Here is a 15,333-nt window from a genome sequence, read left to right on the forward strand (position 1 = left end):
ATGAGGCTATATTTATTAAGACTATATATGTAGTGCTATAAATACATGAATATAATAATGGTCTGAATAATGTAAAATTGCAAACATTTGACTGTTTTGACATATAAGAATGGCAGTTTCATGGAGTTCAGTCTAACAGGATAAGGAACTCAGAAATAGCTCCATCCTGCTGTGCACCTGAGCTGATGTTGGAGATAAGCAGATGAATAGATAGTATGGGACAACTGGTTACCCATATGTGAATAAATAAATGGGATCCTTACCTCCCACACCCAAAAGTAATTCCAGATGTATCAAGGATTTAAATGTAAAAGGCAAAATTTATTATATATTTTGTTGCTATTATAAATTACTTAGTGTTTCAAGTTTCTGTTTCCTGTATGTTTTTTGCGGATATGTAAAAAAAGCAGTTGACTTTTCTACATCTTAGATCTGGAAACTTGTTAAAATTTTATAAATTTTACAAAAACATATCTGTAATTGGGTGTTTCTGTAGGGTGGATTTTTTTTTTTTTTTTTACTATCCATGAATCATAAGTTTCTTCTCTCTTTTCTTCTCTTCCCCCCTCATTTTTGCCTTGTCCTTCAATACAGTATTGATTTGAATTAGTGATAGTAAGCAGAATGTTTTGTTGTACATAATGAAGGGAGTAGTTTCAGTATTTTACCACAAGACTGCTGTCTGCTGTAGCTTTTTTCATATACTTTTTATCTAGTTAAAGAACTCCCATACCCAAGTGTCTTTCACTTCTTCTTTATCAGTTTAAAAGGACTGGCCTCTCTTCCTAGCTGATTTAGAGATGTTATCAAAGAACTTTAATTTTAGCCAAAGGTTTTCCCCAACTATTACTTAATTGAGTTAGCAAGCATGTGTGGAGTGCCTTCTTTGTGCTATGTGTAGGCCGTATAGCAGAGAACAAAACAAGCAAAAATCCTGATCCTTTTGGAATTTCCATTCAAATAGAAGGAGGAAGACAATTTAAAAAATGTTAATGTAGGCCCTATAGTATTTAGAAATAGTAAACATGCTGAAGTAAAATATATCAGGCAAGAGGGAATGAGGGACCGGCATTTGGGAAGTCAGTGGGTGCAGTGGAAGGAGTAGGAGGAGTATTTAGGGATGAGGTCAGAGGAGGAACTGGGTATGGCAGCAGGGCAGGCAAAGCCCAGAAATTAAGTGGGTCTAAGATGCAAGAACAGATAGAGTATACAGAAAATGACTAGTTTTGGGGTAGGTCAGAGCAACAATAATGTCCAATTTGCTGGGTTAAAAAGAGAAAATTGAGGCAGAAAGGAAATACTAGACACTAGTAGTATAGAGGGGGATGATTGATGAAAAATTCTCTCAGGGTTTGTTGCAGGAGTATCCCATGAGCACATCAAAGCTGGATTTTCTATTCTGCCAATCTTGGTCTTTCAGTTGGAGAATTTAGTCCATTAACATTGATTGTGATAACTTATTTAGGTTCATTTTTACCTCTTGTTTTAAGCTTCTTATTTCTTTTAACTTTTCTGTTTATTTCTTCTTTGTTGTCTTATATGGATGGGTTCTTCTTCCCTTTTTTTCCTTTACTATTTGGGAAATATTATGTACCATTTCTAATCTTTTTGTGGTTACTTCAAAAATTTTAATAGGCATATTTAACTAACACAAGAAACTTAGAATGTTTTATCCATTGTTTTCATGTTGTAAATTACTTTAAAATATATATTTCACAAGCCTTTGGGATATAAAAGATAAAAATTTTTTCATTTAAACTCACAGGTAAAATAATCTAAAACTGAAATGTATTAAAGTATAACAGTGACTACTTTTGTCCATATATTTCATTTTCATTCATTTTATTTGCATTGTAATTTTCAGACCTGATCTCTTCAGCTGGGATAGAGTTGTCAAAATGTCCCCAATTGAGAGACTTGAACATGCCTTCAGCAAAGCTCAAACTTATTTGGGAATAGAAAAGCTGTTAGATCCAGAAGGTATTGCTCAGTGTTTAATTTCGATCTTAATTTTGCTCTACAATTTTGAGTACTTGAAATTTTTTTTTCCTTTTTAGAAAGAGTAATAAGAATTGTGGATTTTTTTTTCTTTTGAAGTATGGTGCAAGCCATTTCATTGCAGACTAGTTATTAATACTATTGTACTTAATTTGTAGGATGCTTTGGTGGGAAATTTAATTACATCATTGGAGAATAGTTACTTATACTACCATAAGATTTAAAGTTTAAGAAAATACAATTATTAGAGAAACAGTTCAATATTTGTCTTATTTAATTAAAGTGCATTTTTATGTGATCTTGCATATAATGTAAAAACTTTAGTTACAGATATTGCAGAGTTGAATTCTAAACTTTTCATATTATAAGTAAAGTCTGTGTCATCTTAAGTGGTAGCTTATCTGAACATTTTTGGGAAGCTTTTAGGGAGATTTTTAAGAAATAGTTTACTGAACAAAATAAATAATCTTCTTTGCCTTTGTCTCATCTATTATTATATGAACTAGAAATTTACTGAGTTCTGGTATTGCAAAGATTATATACTAGTATTGTTTATGGGTACTAAAGGTAGTTATTTTATAGCGAATATTGAGCAATTCACATATTTTTGACATCTAATTTAAGCTGCTCCTTATTTTCTTCCACTTTTAGATGTTGCTGTTCAGCTTCCTGACAAGAAATCCATAATTATGTATTTAACATCTTTGTTTGAGGTGCTTCCTCAGCAAGTCACTCTAGATGCCATCCGTGAAGTGGAGACACTCCCAAGGAAATATAAGAAAGAATGTGAAGAAGGAGAGATTAGTATACAGGTACAGGTCAATTTTTATTAAAAAGTTTGACTTGCCATATTTATTTTCTCTTAGGTACTAGATTAAAACACTTTCAGGGGAGTCTTTTCTTGACTGAGAACATCTTGGGCTCTCAGCTTACAAAGGCATAAGAAGTTCCATTTATCAGTTAGCATGCTATCCTATGTCAACAGCGTGTAATGGAAAACGGTGGCTCAACTGATTTTACTGAGAAGGAACATACGTTATTTTAGACAATAAGGCTGGAATTAGATTCCAGGGCTGTGAACATTCTGCTGCACGATAGGCTTAAGAACCTACCTTTTCCTATTGTCTGTTCATTTTATCTTTGTTGTCATGTGCAGAAGATGGTTTTCCCACATCAGCCTAGTGTGTTCCAAGTACTAATCTTTTTTCTTTCTTTCTTTCTTCTTCTCCTTTTTTTTTTTTTTTTGCCACTGAGAAAAAGGTTTTAATCATTATATTCCCACAAGGGCTATCAAAATGTAAGTTTTATTTCCCCTTCATTTAGGAGGAGTAATTGCCAGTAGGCTACTGAGTTTTTTACTTAAGGGCTTCCAGTGGTTTTATTCACCAGGATATAAATGTATATTTGGGGGAAGATACAAAGTCATGAAATTTTCTTCCTGACTGATCATGTCTTGAATCGATCTGTATTTTCTTATTCTGTTGTAGTCTTACCAGTTCTCTTTTTTTCTTTTTTTTAAAGATTTTATTTATTTATCTGACAGACAGAAATCACAGGTAGGCAGAGAGGCAGACAGAGAGAGGAGGGGAAGCAGGCTCCCCGCTGAGCAGAGAGCCCCATGTGGGGCTTTATCCCAGGACCCCGGGATCATGACCTGAGCTGAAGGCAGAGGCTTAACCCACTGAGCCACTCAGACGTCCTAACCAGTTGTCTTAATTCATAAAATGAGAGAATCTTCACTGTTGGACACAACGTTTTCAAAAGTCATTTGGTCCAGCGTGTTAGCCAACTCAGCAACTAAGGGATGTACATGGCTTTCAAAATGATAAATAAATACATTTTAGAGAGTTAGAAAGCATGGGCTTGGAAGCTCAAAGTTCATTCCTGTTACAGTTTGTTTTGAGTTGCTTACTTACCTTTTCAACCACAGTTTTAGCTGAAAAATCTGCATAAAACCACCCACTTATAAAGGTGAGTCAAAGTACCTACAGTGATATTGATAGACATTCAATAGGCAGTAGCTATCTATCATCACTATAACTTTTCCTTCTAAATTAGTTTTGGCACTGCATTTATCCTCACTCAAAAAGTTCCTTCATAAGGAATGTTAATTCTCATCTAATGACAATGGTCTTGAATTGGCATTAACACTTGTTTTTCATTCTCTGGGGCTCGGAGAGGTTACTTACTGATTTCTGATTTTCTATGGGTGGTAGGTACCAATTCTTTTATGTTCCCCATTTCAAAAAATAGCATGACTTACAGAAAAAGAAAATAACTTACTGAAGGAAAGAGGGCAAGAGATGGGCCAGCTTTTGAACCCAGGGCTCTTTCGTAGTTTTGAAAATCGAGTGATACTGAAGAAAAGCCCTAATGTTTTATAACTGACTGAAAAGAATGCTGAGAAGCATTTGTTTTGAGTAACATAGCTATCTGTCATTAATGATGCACCCTGCTAATTGGCTCAGATAATCTTCTGAGGTTGCCTTTTGGTTTTAAAATCATTTCTTTATTAGATCGGGGTTCCTTTCACTAAAAAGATAGTATATTTTACTTCATGCAGTTAGAGCCATTCTTAAAAAAGGAAGGAAATTTCATTTGCCTTTCATTATGTGTAGATAAAATCATCATTTTTGTTTAGTTCTCAAGATTCCATGATAGGAATTAGAGAAGCCATTTGCCGTTTGATTAAGAGCAAGTGTATTAACATTTTCCTGCTTTCATTAGTGCCATAGAGGCTGAATTAAGTTAACCGAAGAAATGAAATGTGGCTAAGTTTTAATCATCTATCTACTCTTTGACAGAGTTTGCCACCCGCTCCTTTCCAGTGAATACTGATAGCCAGCCTTCCTCTCTGGCTCTTCCTACAAACATATGCTCTAGGGCTTAGGTAGTCAGTAAATAATTCTTGCATTTCTCTGTAAATCACACTTTCAGTTGAAAGTCTCCTCTCATGTTTCAATTAATACCTTCTGAACATTGGCAGTTAAATAATGCCTTCCACCTCAGCCCTCAGGGATCGTAGGGCCCATCTAAGTGACTGTTGGCTGGTTGCTAACTGTCCTTGTGCTCAGGTATCCTCATTGTAGTCTAGAGGTTTGGTACTAAATGATATCCAGGGTTATTTTGTCTCCAAGGTTTGAGGATTTTAGGTCCAGAGCTCATCACATTTCCCCTTCTCTGTCCCTGGCACCATCTATGTCTTAATTATCCAGTGTTTCATCTGCGTGCTCCCTGATTCACTTTTTTAACTCCTGCATGTGGTTTACTGGGTCTGTTTGGTTCTTCCATCAGAATGTTTTTGGTGTGTGTTTCCTTTCTGTTCCAGCCTTCATGCTAATTAAAGGCCTCATCGTCTCTTTTTGTTTTCAAGAGCCAGACTATCTCTGCAGTCAGTTCCTCTCTGGCTGCTGCTCTGTAGTCATGGCGGACATTGTCTTTTCCTTCTCTGAGACTTTGTTCATGTGCATTCTTGTCTATGAAATGCTTCTGCACCTCCTATGTGCATGGAAGCTTCCTGTCTTTTCTGGTTCACTGGGACTTTTTCAGAGAAGTCTTTCCTGAAACCCAACCCCATACACACAACACACACACACACACACACACACACACACACACGCACGCACGCACCCGAGGACCGTTGCCTCAAAAAATACCATTGGTATACCAGTCTGGATGTGTCACTTTGTTTCAGTGTCTAAAATGCAGTACAAAGTGCAACTAAGTAAAACTGGGGGTCAAAGCAGTGTTCCAGTCTCTATCTATTTTTCTTTAAATTATATCCATCCTTCAAGGCCCAACATGTTCCAGATCCGCTACAAAACTTTCCTATTTTAGCCCTTAGTGTACTCAAATAGCATCCCTTGTTGGATCCATGGAATTTATAACTTTGCTAATAGCCATTTTATTTTTGTTCAGAAGTGATTCATGTGGGTTATTTATCTCTCTCTGGCTATATTAAAATTTCCATGAGTACAGAATCCATGAGTGCATTCTACTTTTGTCCTCTTTGCCTTCCCGGCACACTTCATAAATGCCTCCTGCTCCGTTTATGGCATTGCGTGCCCTGCTCCTGAGAATTGGATGAATGCCTAAGTCATGGTGGAACCTTAATGTTCTCCATACAGCGCGTCTTTGTTGAACACCTTCTTGTTTTCATGATGCCTGTGGGTGTTCTGTTGGGTTTGTTTTTCTAGAGCTCAGCACTGGAGGAGGAGCATGAGAGTCCCGGAGCCGAAACCCCTAGCACAGTCACTGAGGTTGACATGGATCTGGACAGCTATCAGATAGCGCTGGAGGAAGTGCTGACCTGGCTGCTTTCCGCCGAGGACACTTTCCAGGAGCAGGATGACATTTCTGATGATGTGGAAGAAGTCAAAGACCAGTTTGCTACCCATGAAGTAAATAACCTGTAGCTGATGGACAGGCTGTATGAACCCTGGTGTCTGTGCCTTAATCAGGGGCTCTACCCTGATGTTGCTTGTTTACTGACATCTCCGTAGGAAGGTCATGGTGTATTTTAGGACTTGCGATATTTAAATAGGACTTGGTTTTTAAATTGGTGTGCGTGAGTAACTGTGCATTGGAATTAGATTTCAGATTTTAGTCTCATATGGCTTGTATGTTCTGTGGAGCCATGGACAAAAATTAATGTGTTGTACTGCTTGTTTCTGAAGTTAAGAGTTATATTATTAAAATACCGTATGGCTCATCGATACACCAAATCTTTAGGTTTTGAGGGCCCCCTAGAAAGCGACTATTTTCATTTATCAGATAATTAAGCAAGTATCCTATCCAGTGTTCCCGTATAATTTTATATAATGAAAATTTCCTATTGTTTTGAGACTATATATCTTCGTAGTGTAACGATTTGATTATATGGAGATTTCTTTTGATTAAGTAGGTTTTGTTCTTTTTTTTTTTTTTTTTTTGAAGTGTTGGTGTATTAAGAGATGGGTTTTATTTGCTATTTTGATTTGAAAATATTAGAAACGGTAATCTTCCTGAAGCAGGTCCTCTTGGGTGAGCATGGCGTTTTACTTATTCTATTGTCTCATAATTCCATGTTCACAATCAGTAGCGTAACCAGCATTTATTTAAAAACAGCTGGTATTATCAGATGTAACGTTGTCCTCTTTGATCTGTTCCCCTTTTTACTTAAGCCAGCTGCTTATTTCCGATACTCAGCGCTTCAACCATTGGATCAAAGTCTACTTTATTTATACTCTGCATGGCTACTTTTTTCTGCAGCACTGATATTAGGCATTAACAATTTATTAAGATTTTTTTTTCTTCAATGAGCAGCTCACAAATCATAATGATGTACCTTTCTAGGCTTTTATGATGGAGCTGACAGCACACCAGAGCAGTGTGGGGAGTGTCCTACAGGCAGGAAACCAGCTGATAACACAAGGAACTCTGTCAGATGAAGAGGAATTTGAGATTCAGGAACAAATGACCCTGCTAAATGCTAGATGGGAGGCACTTAGGGTGGATAGTATGGACAGACAGTCCCGGTGAGTGGAAGCAAAGAAACTAACACTTTATCCCATCGGCTGCATTGCTCAGTTTAGCTCGGTTAAAGCCTGCATGTCTATGAAGACAAGATAATTTCAGAACTTGCCTTGTAAAAGTTGCACTTTTCCTTTTATACCGTTATTGGGATTTTGTGTGATGTTTGTTTCCTCTTTGATGTGTTAACCAAATGAGAAGGTAACGATTGGGAATACAGAAATGAGCAAAAAAGGAGAAGACATTTCATATGGACAGTTATCTCTTCACGGCATTAAAATCAGCCAGCCATGAACTCTATCTGAAGACAGAACTATGTAGTATTTATCTACAATTCCATCATGTAACATTTTTTTAGAGTAGTTTCTTTTTCCCCTGGTTCATTTTATTTCATGTATTGTGTAATAAGGAGCAAGCTGCATTCCGTTGCAATTTCCGCCTATTTAATAAGCAGGAATTCCGGATTGAAGAAACAATGATTCTGATATGAATAGAGGGGGGCTGTGATTTGCATCCTTCAGCTCCATTTAATTGACTCCATTTAGGAAGAAAGTAAAAGTTTTTGTGCTTGTTTCTATATTTAAAGACTGAATGGTACTTCCAATGGTTAGACAAGACTGCATTCCCTTGCCCCATTTCTTTGGTGCCTGGAGCATGTGTTTGGCTTTTGCAAAGGGGAAAAGGAGTGGGGCTAACGTGTGTTTGTCCCCGGCCAGGCTGCACGATGTATTGATGGAGCTACAAAAGAAGCAGTTGCAGCAGCTGTCCGCCTGGTTAACGCTCACAGAAGAACGCATTCAAAAGATGGAAACTTGCCCCCTGGATGATGATTTAAAATCCCTACAAAAGCTGCTGGAAGATCATAAAGTAAATCTGGCTCATATTTCTTTTATATCTTATCATATATGAAAAGGCAGGACTTAGCCTTCTCAGGGGCTTCTGTGATTTGTGCAGAGACGGGATACTTCTTCAGTGTTCTCTTTTATTCAGTGATAGAAACACACAGAGTGTGTGGCTTTTCTAAACCCTAAGCCAGGGATGACAGTGCAGGTACAATCTTACATAAGTCTGTGTAGTTTTCTTATGAAAGGACTTAGTGTTCGTAAGGCTCTTAAGGGTTTTTGTTTTGGACGTCTGAGTGGCTAAGGACTCTAGTGTATTGGAATTAATGCAGGGTGTGGGGAATGAGGCAAACCCTCAGATTTATCTGGACCTAATCCTTTAACGAAAGCTATGTTTCTTCTGTGATAGAGGAGAGTATCAGGCACCAGACAAGGAATCGAAATTTGGTAGACAATATAATCTGGTCACAAATTTAGAAGATAACTTTTCATAGTCAGGGAAAGGAAGAGTAAAAGAGCTTCTCTGCAAATTGAAGAGTTTTATTTTTTAGTGGAATAGCTAGATAACTGATAGATAAAACCTTAAGGATACATTAAACATGACTCGAGGCATTTGACAACACTGTTGGTAGCATTTAAATAAATTACCTACATGGAAAAGTCGAATAACCTATCATGCTTTTCCCATGCAAAAGAGGAGAGTGGAAGGGGTCTGTATATACTGAATTGCTTTCCTGCATAGCTAATTGGAGTGGCCTCTGACTTTCAGATCCCATTCTAGTACCTCTCACCTTACGTTATGCTGCACTAAAGTGATCTGACTCTGTACTATTTTTTTTTTGTCTTAGGAATTCTATGTTCTTACCTTAATTTTTTTTGTATTCACTCAAGCCCTGGGTTCCACTTTTTTTTTTTTTTTTTTCTTGCCAGAACTTTTATTAAGAGTGATGATATCCCCTTTACGATCTGTTATGGCACTACATTTTCAACCTGCTTTGGTTCATGATGATGAAATGTAAAAATGTTAAGGGGCTTGTTTCATTAGTAGAACACTTAGAGTAATGACGGGAAGTTTAAACACGATGCCTCATTAAGTGTCCTTAATTACTCTTGGCAGGTGAGTGGATTTTAAATAGGTAAATGTGAAGAGAGTAGAAATAATGGTGTATCTTAATTTTTTTCCCTAGCGTTTGCAAAATGATCTTGAGGCTGAACAGGTGAAGGTAAATTCACTAACGCACATGGTGGTGATTGTTGATGAAAATAGTGGTGAGAGTGCCACTGCTGTTCTTGAAGATCAGTTACAGGTATGGACCCTGGAGATGGGCTATTCTCAAGGACCCTGTGGTCTGAAACCCTGATTTGGCACCCCTGTTCTTCAGGTCCTGTCTCACTGTTCATTTAGAGGAGATGCTAACCTTTAGTTTGAACTTCCCAGTTGGGTTCCCCTAGCTGTGGGTTCAATAGGGGTACTCAGGATCTTTACTTTCTTCTTGCCCTTGGGGGGTGGACGGGCAGGGCTGCTTGTGGTCCCCAGCTTCCTCCTGCAAAATGGAAACAGCTTGAGGACTTTGTTAAAATGTGGATTCCCGGGCTCCACACAGACCTGAATCCCTGGGAGTGGGCCCAGTGGATCTGTACTTATATGCCTGTTGAAGTTTGAGACAGCTGTGCAGGGTTAAATATCCCTGCTTCTTCAGATCAGTGCATGAATTTCAACAACAGTTTTGGGAACCCCAAAATAGCTGCTTTTTGCACAAAGGCTATAGTGTATCTTCACAAGTCTTTAATTAGAGATTTTTTGCTATTTTGTTTGAACAGTATTTGGATTACCCAATATGGTGATGCCAAATGTTTTTCAATCACTTTCAGACTACAATCTTATCATTTGAAATTCTTTTTCTTTTATAACATTTAAAGTTGGCCGGTGGTTCTGTGACTTTTTGGTGGAACATTACTTATTACAGTAACCTGAGAGCTAGGCATTCATATCTTGCCTATTTAACAGTGAGGGGATGGAGATTCATGTGATGCCACTGAGATTTAAGTAGGCAATGAATTTTCATGCCAAGACTGGAGTCCTGTCTTTTGGCTCTAACTTCTCTACTCTTTGCTTTCTACAAAGCTTACTCTGGTATTAAATATTGAAGTAATATAATATGAATTAAATAATTCCTTGAACATGTAAGTAATGTGGAAATTAAATGTAACATTTGTTAATCATTATTTAGAAAGTGGTAATAAAATAATGTGTTGGAAAAGTCATCATAAAAAATGATTTTTAAACAATCAAATTTATTCATTTAGCATTGCTAATACTCCTAAGATTCTGTTCCTGATTTTTGTGTACTATAAACAGAACAAATCAATTGAGCATTTTAAAAAATCTTACAGAAACTCAAAACAGTTTTTATAAGGTTAATTTTTTTTTTTTCCTTTTTGGTATTCCATATGAAAATTTTCTTGGCATGTAAAAGGTGGTTAATTGATGCAATGAATTTTTTTGAAAAGATAATTACAGCCTGAAAAATTTGAAGCACAAAAAGTAGATATGTATGCTCTGTTCTGAAGGTATGTGAAAAATGTCAAATTATCATATAAAAACCACTGATACGGAAAGAGCAGGAATTTGGAGTCAAAAGTTAAAGAACAGAGTTCTAACTGTACCACTTTCTAACTAGGTAATACAAAACAGTTAAGTTCTTTGGAAATTAGTTTTTCTCATCTATAAATTTATAGGATTCATCTGTACTATTTTAAAGCAATTTTTATTAAAAATATTTTTTATAAATTGTTACTCTGTAGTAAAGAGCAATGGATGTCATTAATTTCTTTAAGGATCATTGTAACTATCTTTTAAGATTCTATTGACAAAGGATGGTTTCTTCCTTTACTAGAAACTTGGTGAACGCTGGACAGCAGTGTGCCGTTGGACCGAGGAACGTTGGAATAGGTTACAAGAAATCAATATGTTGTGGCAGGAATTATTAGAAGAACAGGTATGAAACTGTTAGCCATAATGGGTGTGACAGATGGTGAAAAGTAACCTATATTTAATGATGGTATTATGATAAACTTATCTTGTTTACTTTCCTTTGAAATGAAAATACACAATATTTATTATTTTCAAAATCAGATTTCTGTGCATGCATTTTATAACCAATCAAGTAACTTATTCATAGAAATCATATTATATGGCTTCATGGTAGTAACACTTAATTTGATGTGTTCGTTATGTTATTATGTAGACATTCTACTTTCATGATTATGATTTCTTATTGTATTTGTGTTGGATATTGTGTTTGAACTTTTATCAACATAGTAGTGCCTAGCACATTTAGCTCAGTAAATAATTCATAAATGAATCCACTCAATGTTTTATGAATTTTAAATCACAGTTTTTCTTGATTTTTAACCAAGATAAACTACTGAAATTAACAGGAAAATATTATTTAGCAACACCATCATTTAATACTGGGTTAATACTCTATTTTTTCCATTAAGAATTACTATGACAAATGAACTTTTGGCTCTGATAAATAAAAAGCTGCCACTGACGTTTTCAGTCAGAAGTGTGGCCCTTTGCCCACCCTCCATCCTTCCAGAAGAGCAACCATCAAAACAGAATACAAATAAGCAAAACTTTTCTCCCAAAATGTCAGACATTGTGGTTTTAGAAAATAAGCAGATACTTTATTCCCACATTTCAGTGTCCATTTAGATTCTTTTAAATGCATTTCATTTCCATCCACAAAAAGCGAGTATATTCTTTTCAAGGGATAAAAACAAGTGTGTGATGTTTTGTGGTTTACTAAATATGGTGGCAGAGAGAACATCTTAAAAAGTAGGTTGCAAAATTTTCTCAGTATAAATTGTTAATCACTACCTCCTGCCCCCAGTCTTTGGCCAGAATTTTCTTATTAAGAATCCTGACATTCTGACTTCTGACATATTTTCGTTTCACTATATAAATGTTTATGTTTACTTGAGCCCTTGTATTCAGACTAAAGAGTCACAGAGAATAATTAAATTTCACTTCAGTAATGACAGTAGGACACATTGATGGCTAGAGAAAACCATTGTGTTCCTCTTATACTAAGTAAAATAATTTAAAATTCAGAAATACTTTTTAATTTGGTAATAAAAATTTTTAAAAATAGGGAATGACTAGTAGTTTGGCCATCTGTATTTAGATTTAAAACTAACCTCTGAGTGGCTTTCTGCTAGTGTTAGGGATGGAGAATCTTGTTAAGATGTAGAATTGGAACCAACGTTGGTACTTAATATTCAGATAACTTGCTTTTGCATGGTGAGACTAAATAACCTGAATCTGAGTTTAAAAATCTTTAAGGAAACTATCTTTTACTTGGTTATAGAGGCTTTGCAACAGTTAGAAATGGGCTCGAGAATTCGTTCCATACTTATGCAGGACAGGCCAAGTTTAAGTGTGGCATGCAGGGTATTCTATAAAGAACTTCAACCTACCTTTCCAACTTCAGTTTTCCCTCCATCCTTCCATGTCCCCAGGTGCAAACCCTGATTTCCCAGTTTGTAGCCCATTCTTAGACTGTCAGTGCCATGAGAGTAGTGCTGGTTCTTTTTCACTGTTCTTTTCCCAATGCATGGCACATTGTAGCTTCCTCATGGTTTGCATTCTTTTGTTTTCGTGTTTTTGAAAGAGTGAATGTATTCTGTTTGTTTTCTGGCTTCTCTGTTTTCACTTAAGGGGTGGTATCTGCTAGGGAATGTCATTTTACCAGTTTTTTTCATTTTTGAGCTCTCCTCTTCCTCAAGGAATGCAGTTGTCTATAAACTACCTCTCCCTCCCCCACTATCCTAAAACTAGAAGTCATCTCTTCTTCTTTGGAACTGTATGACATTTAATGTGTGTGTGTGTATTTAATTCCCAAATTAAAATATAGTGCAGACACAATTATATAATATTATATTTATATTATATAAATATTATATATTAGAAATATAAAATAAGCTATATATATGTATATATACTTTTTAATTTGGTAATAAAAACCATATACATACATATACATACATACATACATATACATACAATATATACATATATATAGTAATATCTGCACTTAATTTTGCCATAGTTCCTTATGTGCATATCTTACCCCTTTACTATATTGAGGACAGGATCCCTGTTTGCCATTTAATTTCCTAATGTTCATTTTTGTGTGTGTGTGTGTAATATAGAGGAAAATAAATAAAATAGTTAGAGAAAGAATTGATTCTACTACTAACACAGAACCAAGACTTTTTCCTTCAACTATATAGAAAAGAGCTTCTGCTACATATAATTGTATTGTGGGAAGAATTATCCCAAAGCAGCCATGTGGTTTTCCATCTCTCTTTCAAGTTTCTCTTTCTGCATTACTGAACATCTTCTTCATGTTGGCCAATGCAGTTTAAATGTCTTTATGTTGGCTTTGGACTATCCTTAAATTTTCTCTTCTAATCACAATTGCTGTTGAACCTGGAGCATTACTGTGATTTTCTTGAATGATGCTGTGGAAAAACCATTGGCTTTGGGGTGTGGGTCTTTGATCTGTTTCTCTCATTAACTAACCAAGTAATCTTAGACATATAATAGCTTATCTCTCTCTCCTCCCTAAAATGCTGTGCTGGGTGAGGACAATTCCTAAGTTTTGTCCTGCCTCTTGAGAGTTATAAGGTGATTCCTTTGGAGATTTGGATAGTAATTGGATTTTAGCCTTTTAGATCCGCCTACCTCCCTGAGAATTAGGTTTAATTACCCAGATGTGGGGGCTAACGTCAGATTGATCTGTTGCAAATCTAAGAAGGATAATATCTTAAAGAAAGATGTATTTCTAGGCCATGCATGTCTCGAGATTGGGTGTTTGAAGTCTTTCCTACCCTAGGTGGAGTGAAGCCTCAACTAGCATGAAAATTAGAGACTTGGGAACTCTATTGAATTGAATAACCAAACGATTCTCCAAATATAATTCTGACTTTTGTGATTATTTGTAGTGCTTGTTGAAAGCTTGGCTAACTGAAAAAGAAGAGGCTTTAAATAAAGTCCAGACGAGCAACTTCAAAGACCAAAAGGAACTAAGTGTCAGCATTCGACGACTGGCTGTAAGTGGTGTTGCTGTCAACATCTGTGCTATAAGCCTGTGACATTTTAGTGTTTTCTGTCATTGGTTAACGTGGTTTAGTGAATACAGGTTATGGATCCTTATGCAGCACTAGAACACTGCCATGTAATGATCCAGAACCGGGAATCTTAGATTTTAACATTAGTGAACTGCATAGCAAGTAAATTTTACTATAAAATGTATGTTTGCATTTCCTGATGAGGGGGCAGAAATATAGAGTCCTTTTAAGAGGGAGTCTTCTAATAAATATTTGAAATACTAGATTTTGAAGGAAGACATGGAAATGAAACGTCAAGCATTGGATCAGCTAAGTGAGATTGGCCAGGATGTGGGTCAATTACTTGATAATCCCAGGGCATCCAAGAAGATCAACAGTGACTCAGAGGAACTAACTCAGAGATGGGATTTTTTGGTTCAGAGACTCGAAGATTCCTCCAACCAGGTACCTTTTGCTTTGGATTGTATGTTGTGCCATGAAGTAAAAATTAAATGTTCAGTTTAGTTTTAGTTTTTAGAAATTTTAGTATTTAATTTTTAGTATTTTAGTATTTAGAAATAAAAGAATAGTAGATAAACTGCAAACTAAAAAGTAGATTCCTTATACCTGGCTTACTATAAAATTGAGAAATTGACTTGTGAAAAATCTTTCGTTTTTTGAAGTAAATTTTAATAGATCGTCAGAAAATCTAATATCCAGTAAGTTAACTCTTAGTAAACTGATGCTGCTTAGACATGAATCCATTAAATCATCTTTAAATCTTAATCTTATTAATTTAAAAATATATACTAGTGATTTGATAAAATATACAACTTTGGTTTGTACACGTATATTCATAGCA

The 15,333-nt window shown here is 35.9% G+C and overlaps 1 protein-coding gene across 5 annotated transcripts in view; it reads left to right on the plus strand.

Annotated features, from left to right (window-relative positions):
• The window catches only part of UTRN (utrophin), a 501,914-nt gene that overhangs the window by 124,416 nt on the left and 362,165 nt on the right, over window positions 1-15,333 (plus strand). For all 5 annotated transcript variants that reach the window (XM_059400879.1, XM_059400881.1, XM_059400882.1 and 2 more), the window contains 9 exons: window positions 1,865-1,980; window positions 2,650-2,810; window positions 6,195-6,398; window positions 7,333-7,514; window positions 8,226-8,376; window positions 9,539-9,658; window positions 11,249-11,350; window positions 14,367-14,474; window positions 14,757-14,936. In XM_059400879.1, the coding sequence (XP_059256862.1) occupies window positions 1,865-1,980; window positions 2,650-2,810; window positions 6,195-6,398; window positions 7,333-7,514; window positions 8,226-8,376; window positions 9,539-9,658; window positions 11,249-11,350; window positions 14,367-14,474; window positions 14,757-14,936 (1,324 nt within the window). The remainder of the gene's footprint in view (window positions 1-1,864; window positions 1,981-2,649; window positions 2,811-6,194; window positions 6,399-7,332; window positions 7,515-8,225; window positions 8,377-9,538; window positions 9,659-11,248; window positions 11,351-14,366; window positions 14,475-14,756; window positions 14,937-15,333) is intronic.

This window comes from Mustela nigripes, chromosome 5 (assembly GCF_022355385.1).
Source record: "Mustela nigripes isolate SB6536 chromosome 5, MUSNIG.SB6536, whole genome shotgun sequence".
Taxonomy (NCBI): domain Eukaryota; kingdom Metazoa; phylum Chordata; class Mammalia; order Carnivora; family Mustelidae; genus Mustela; species Mustela nigripes.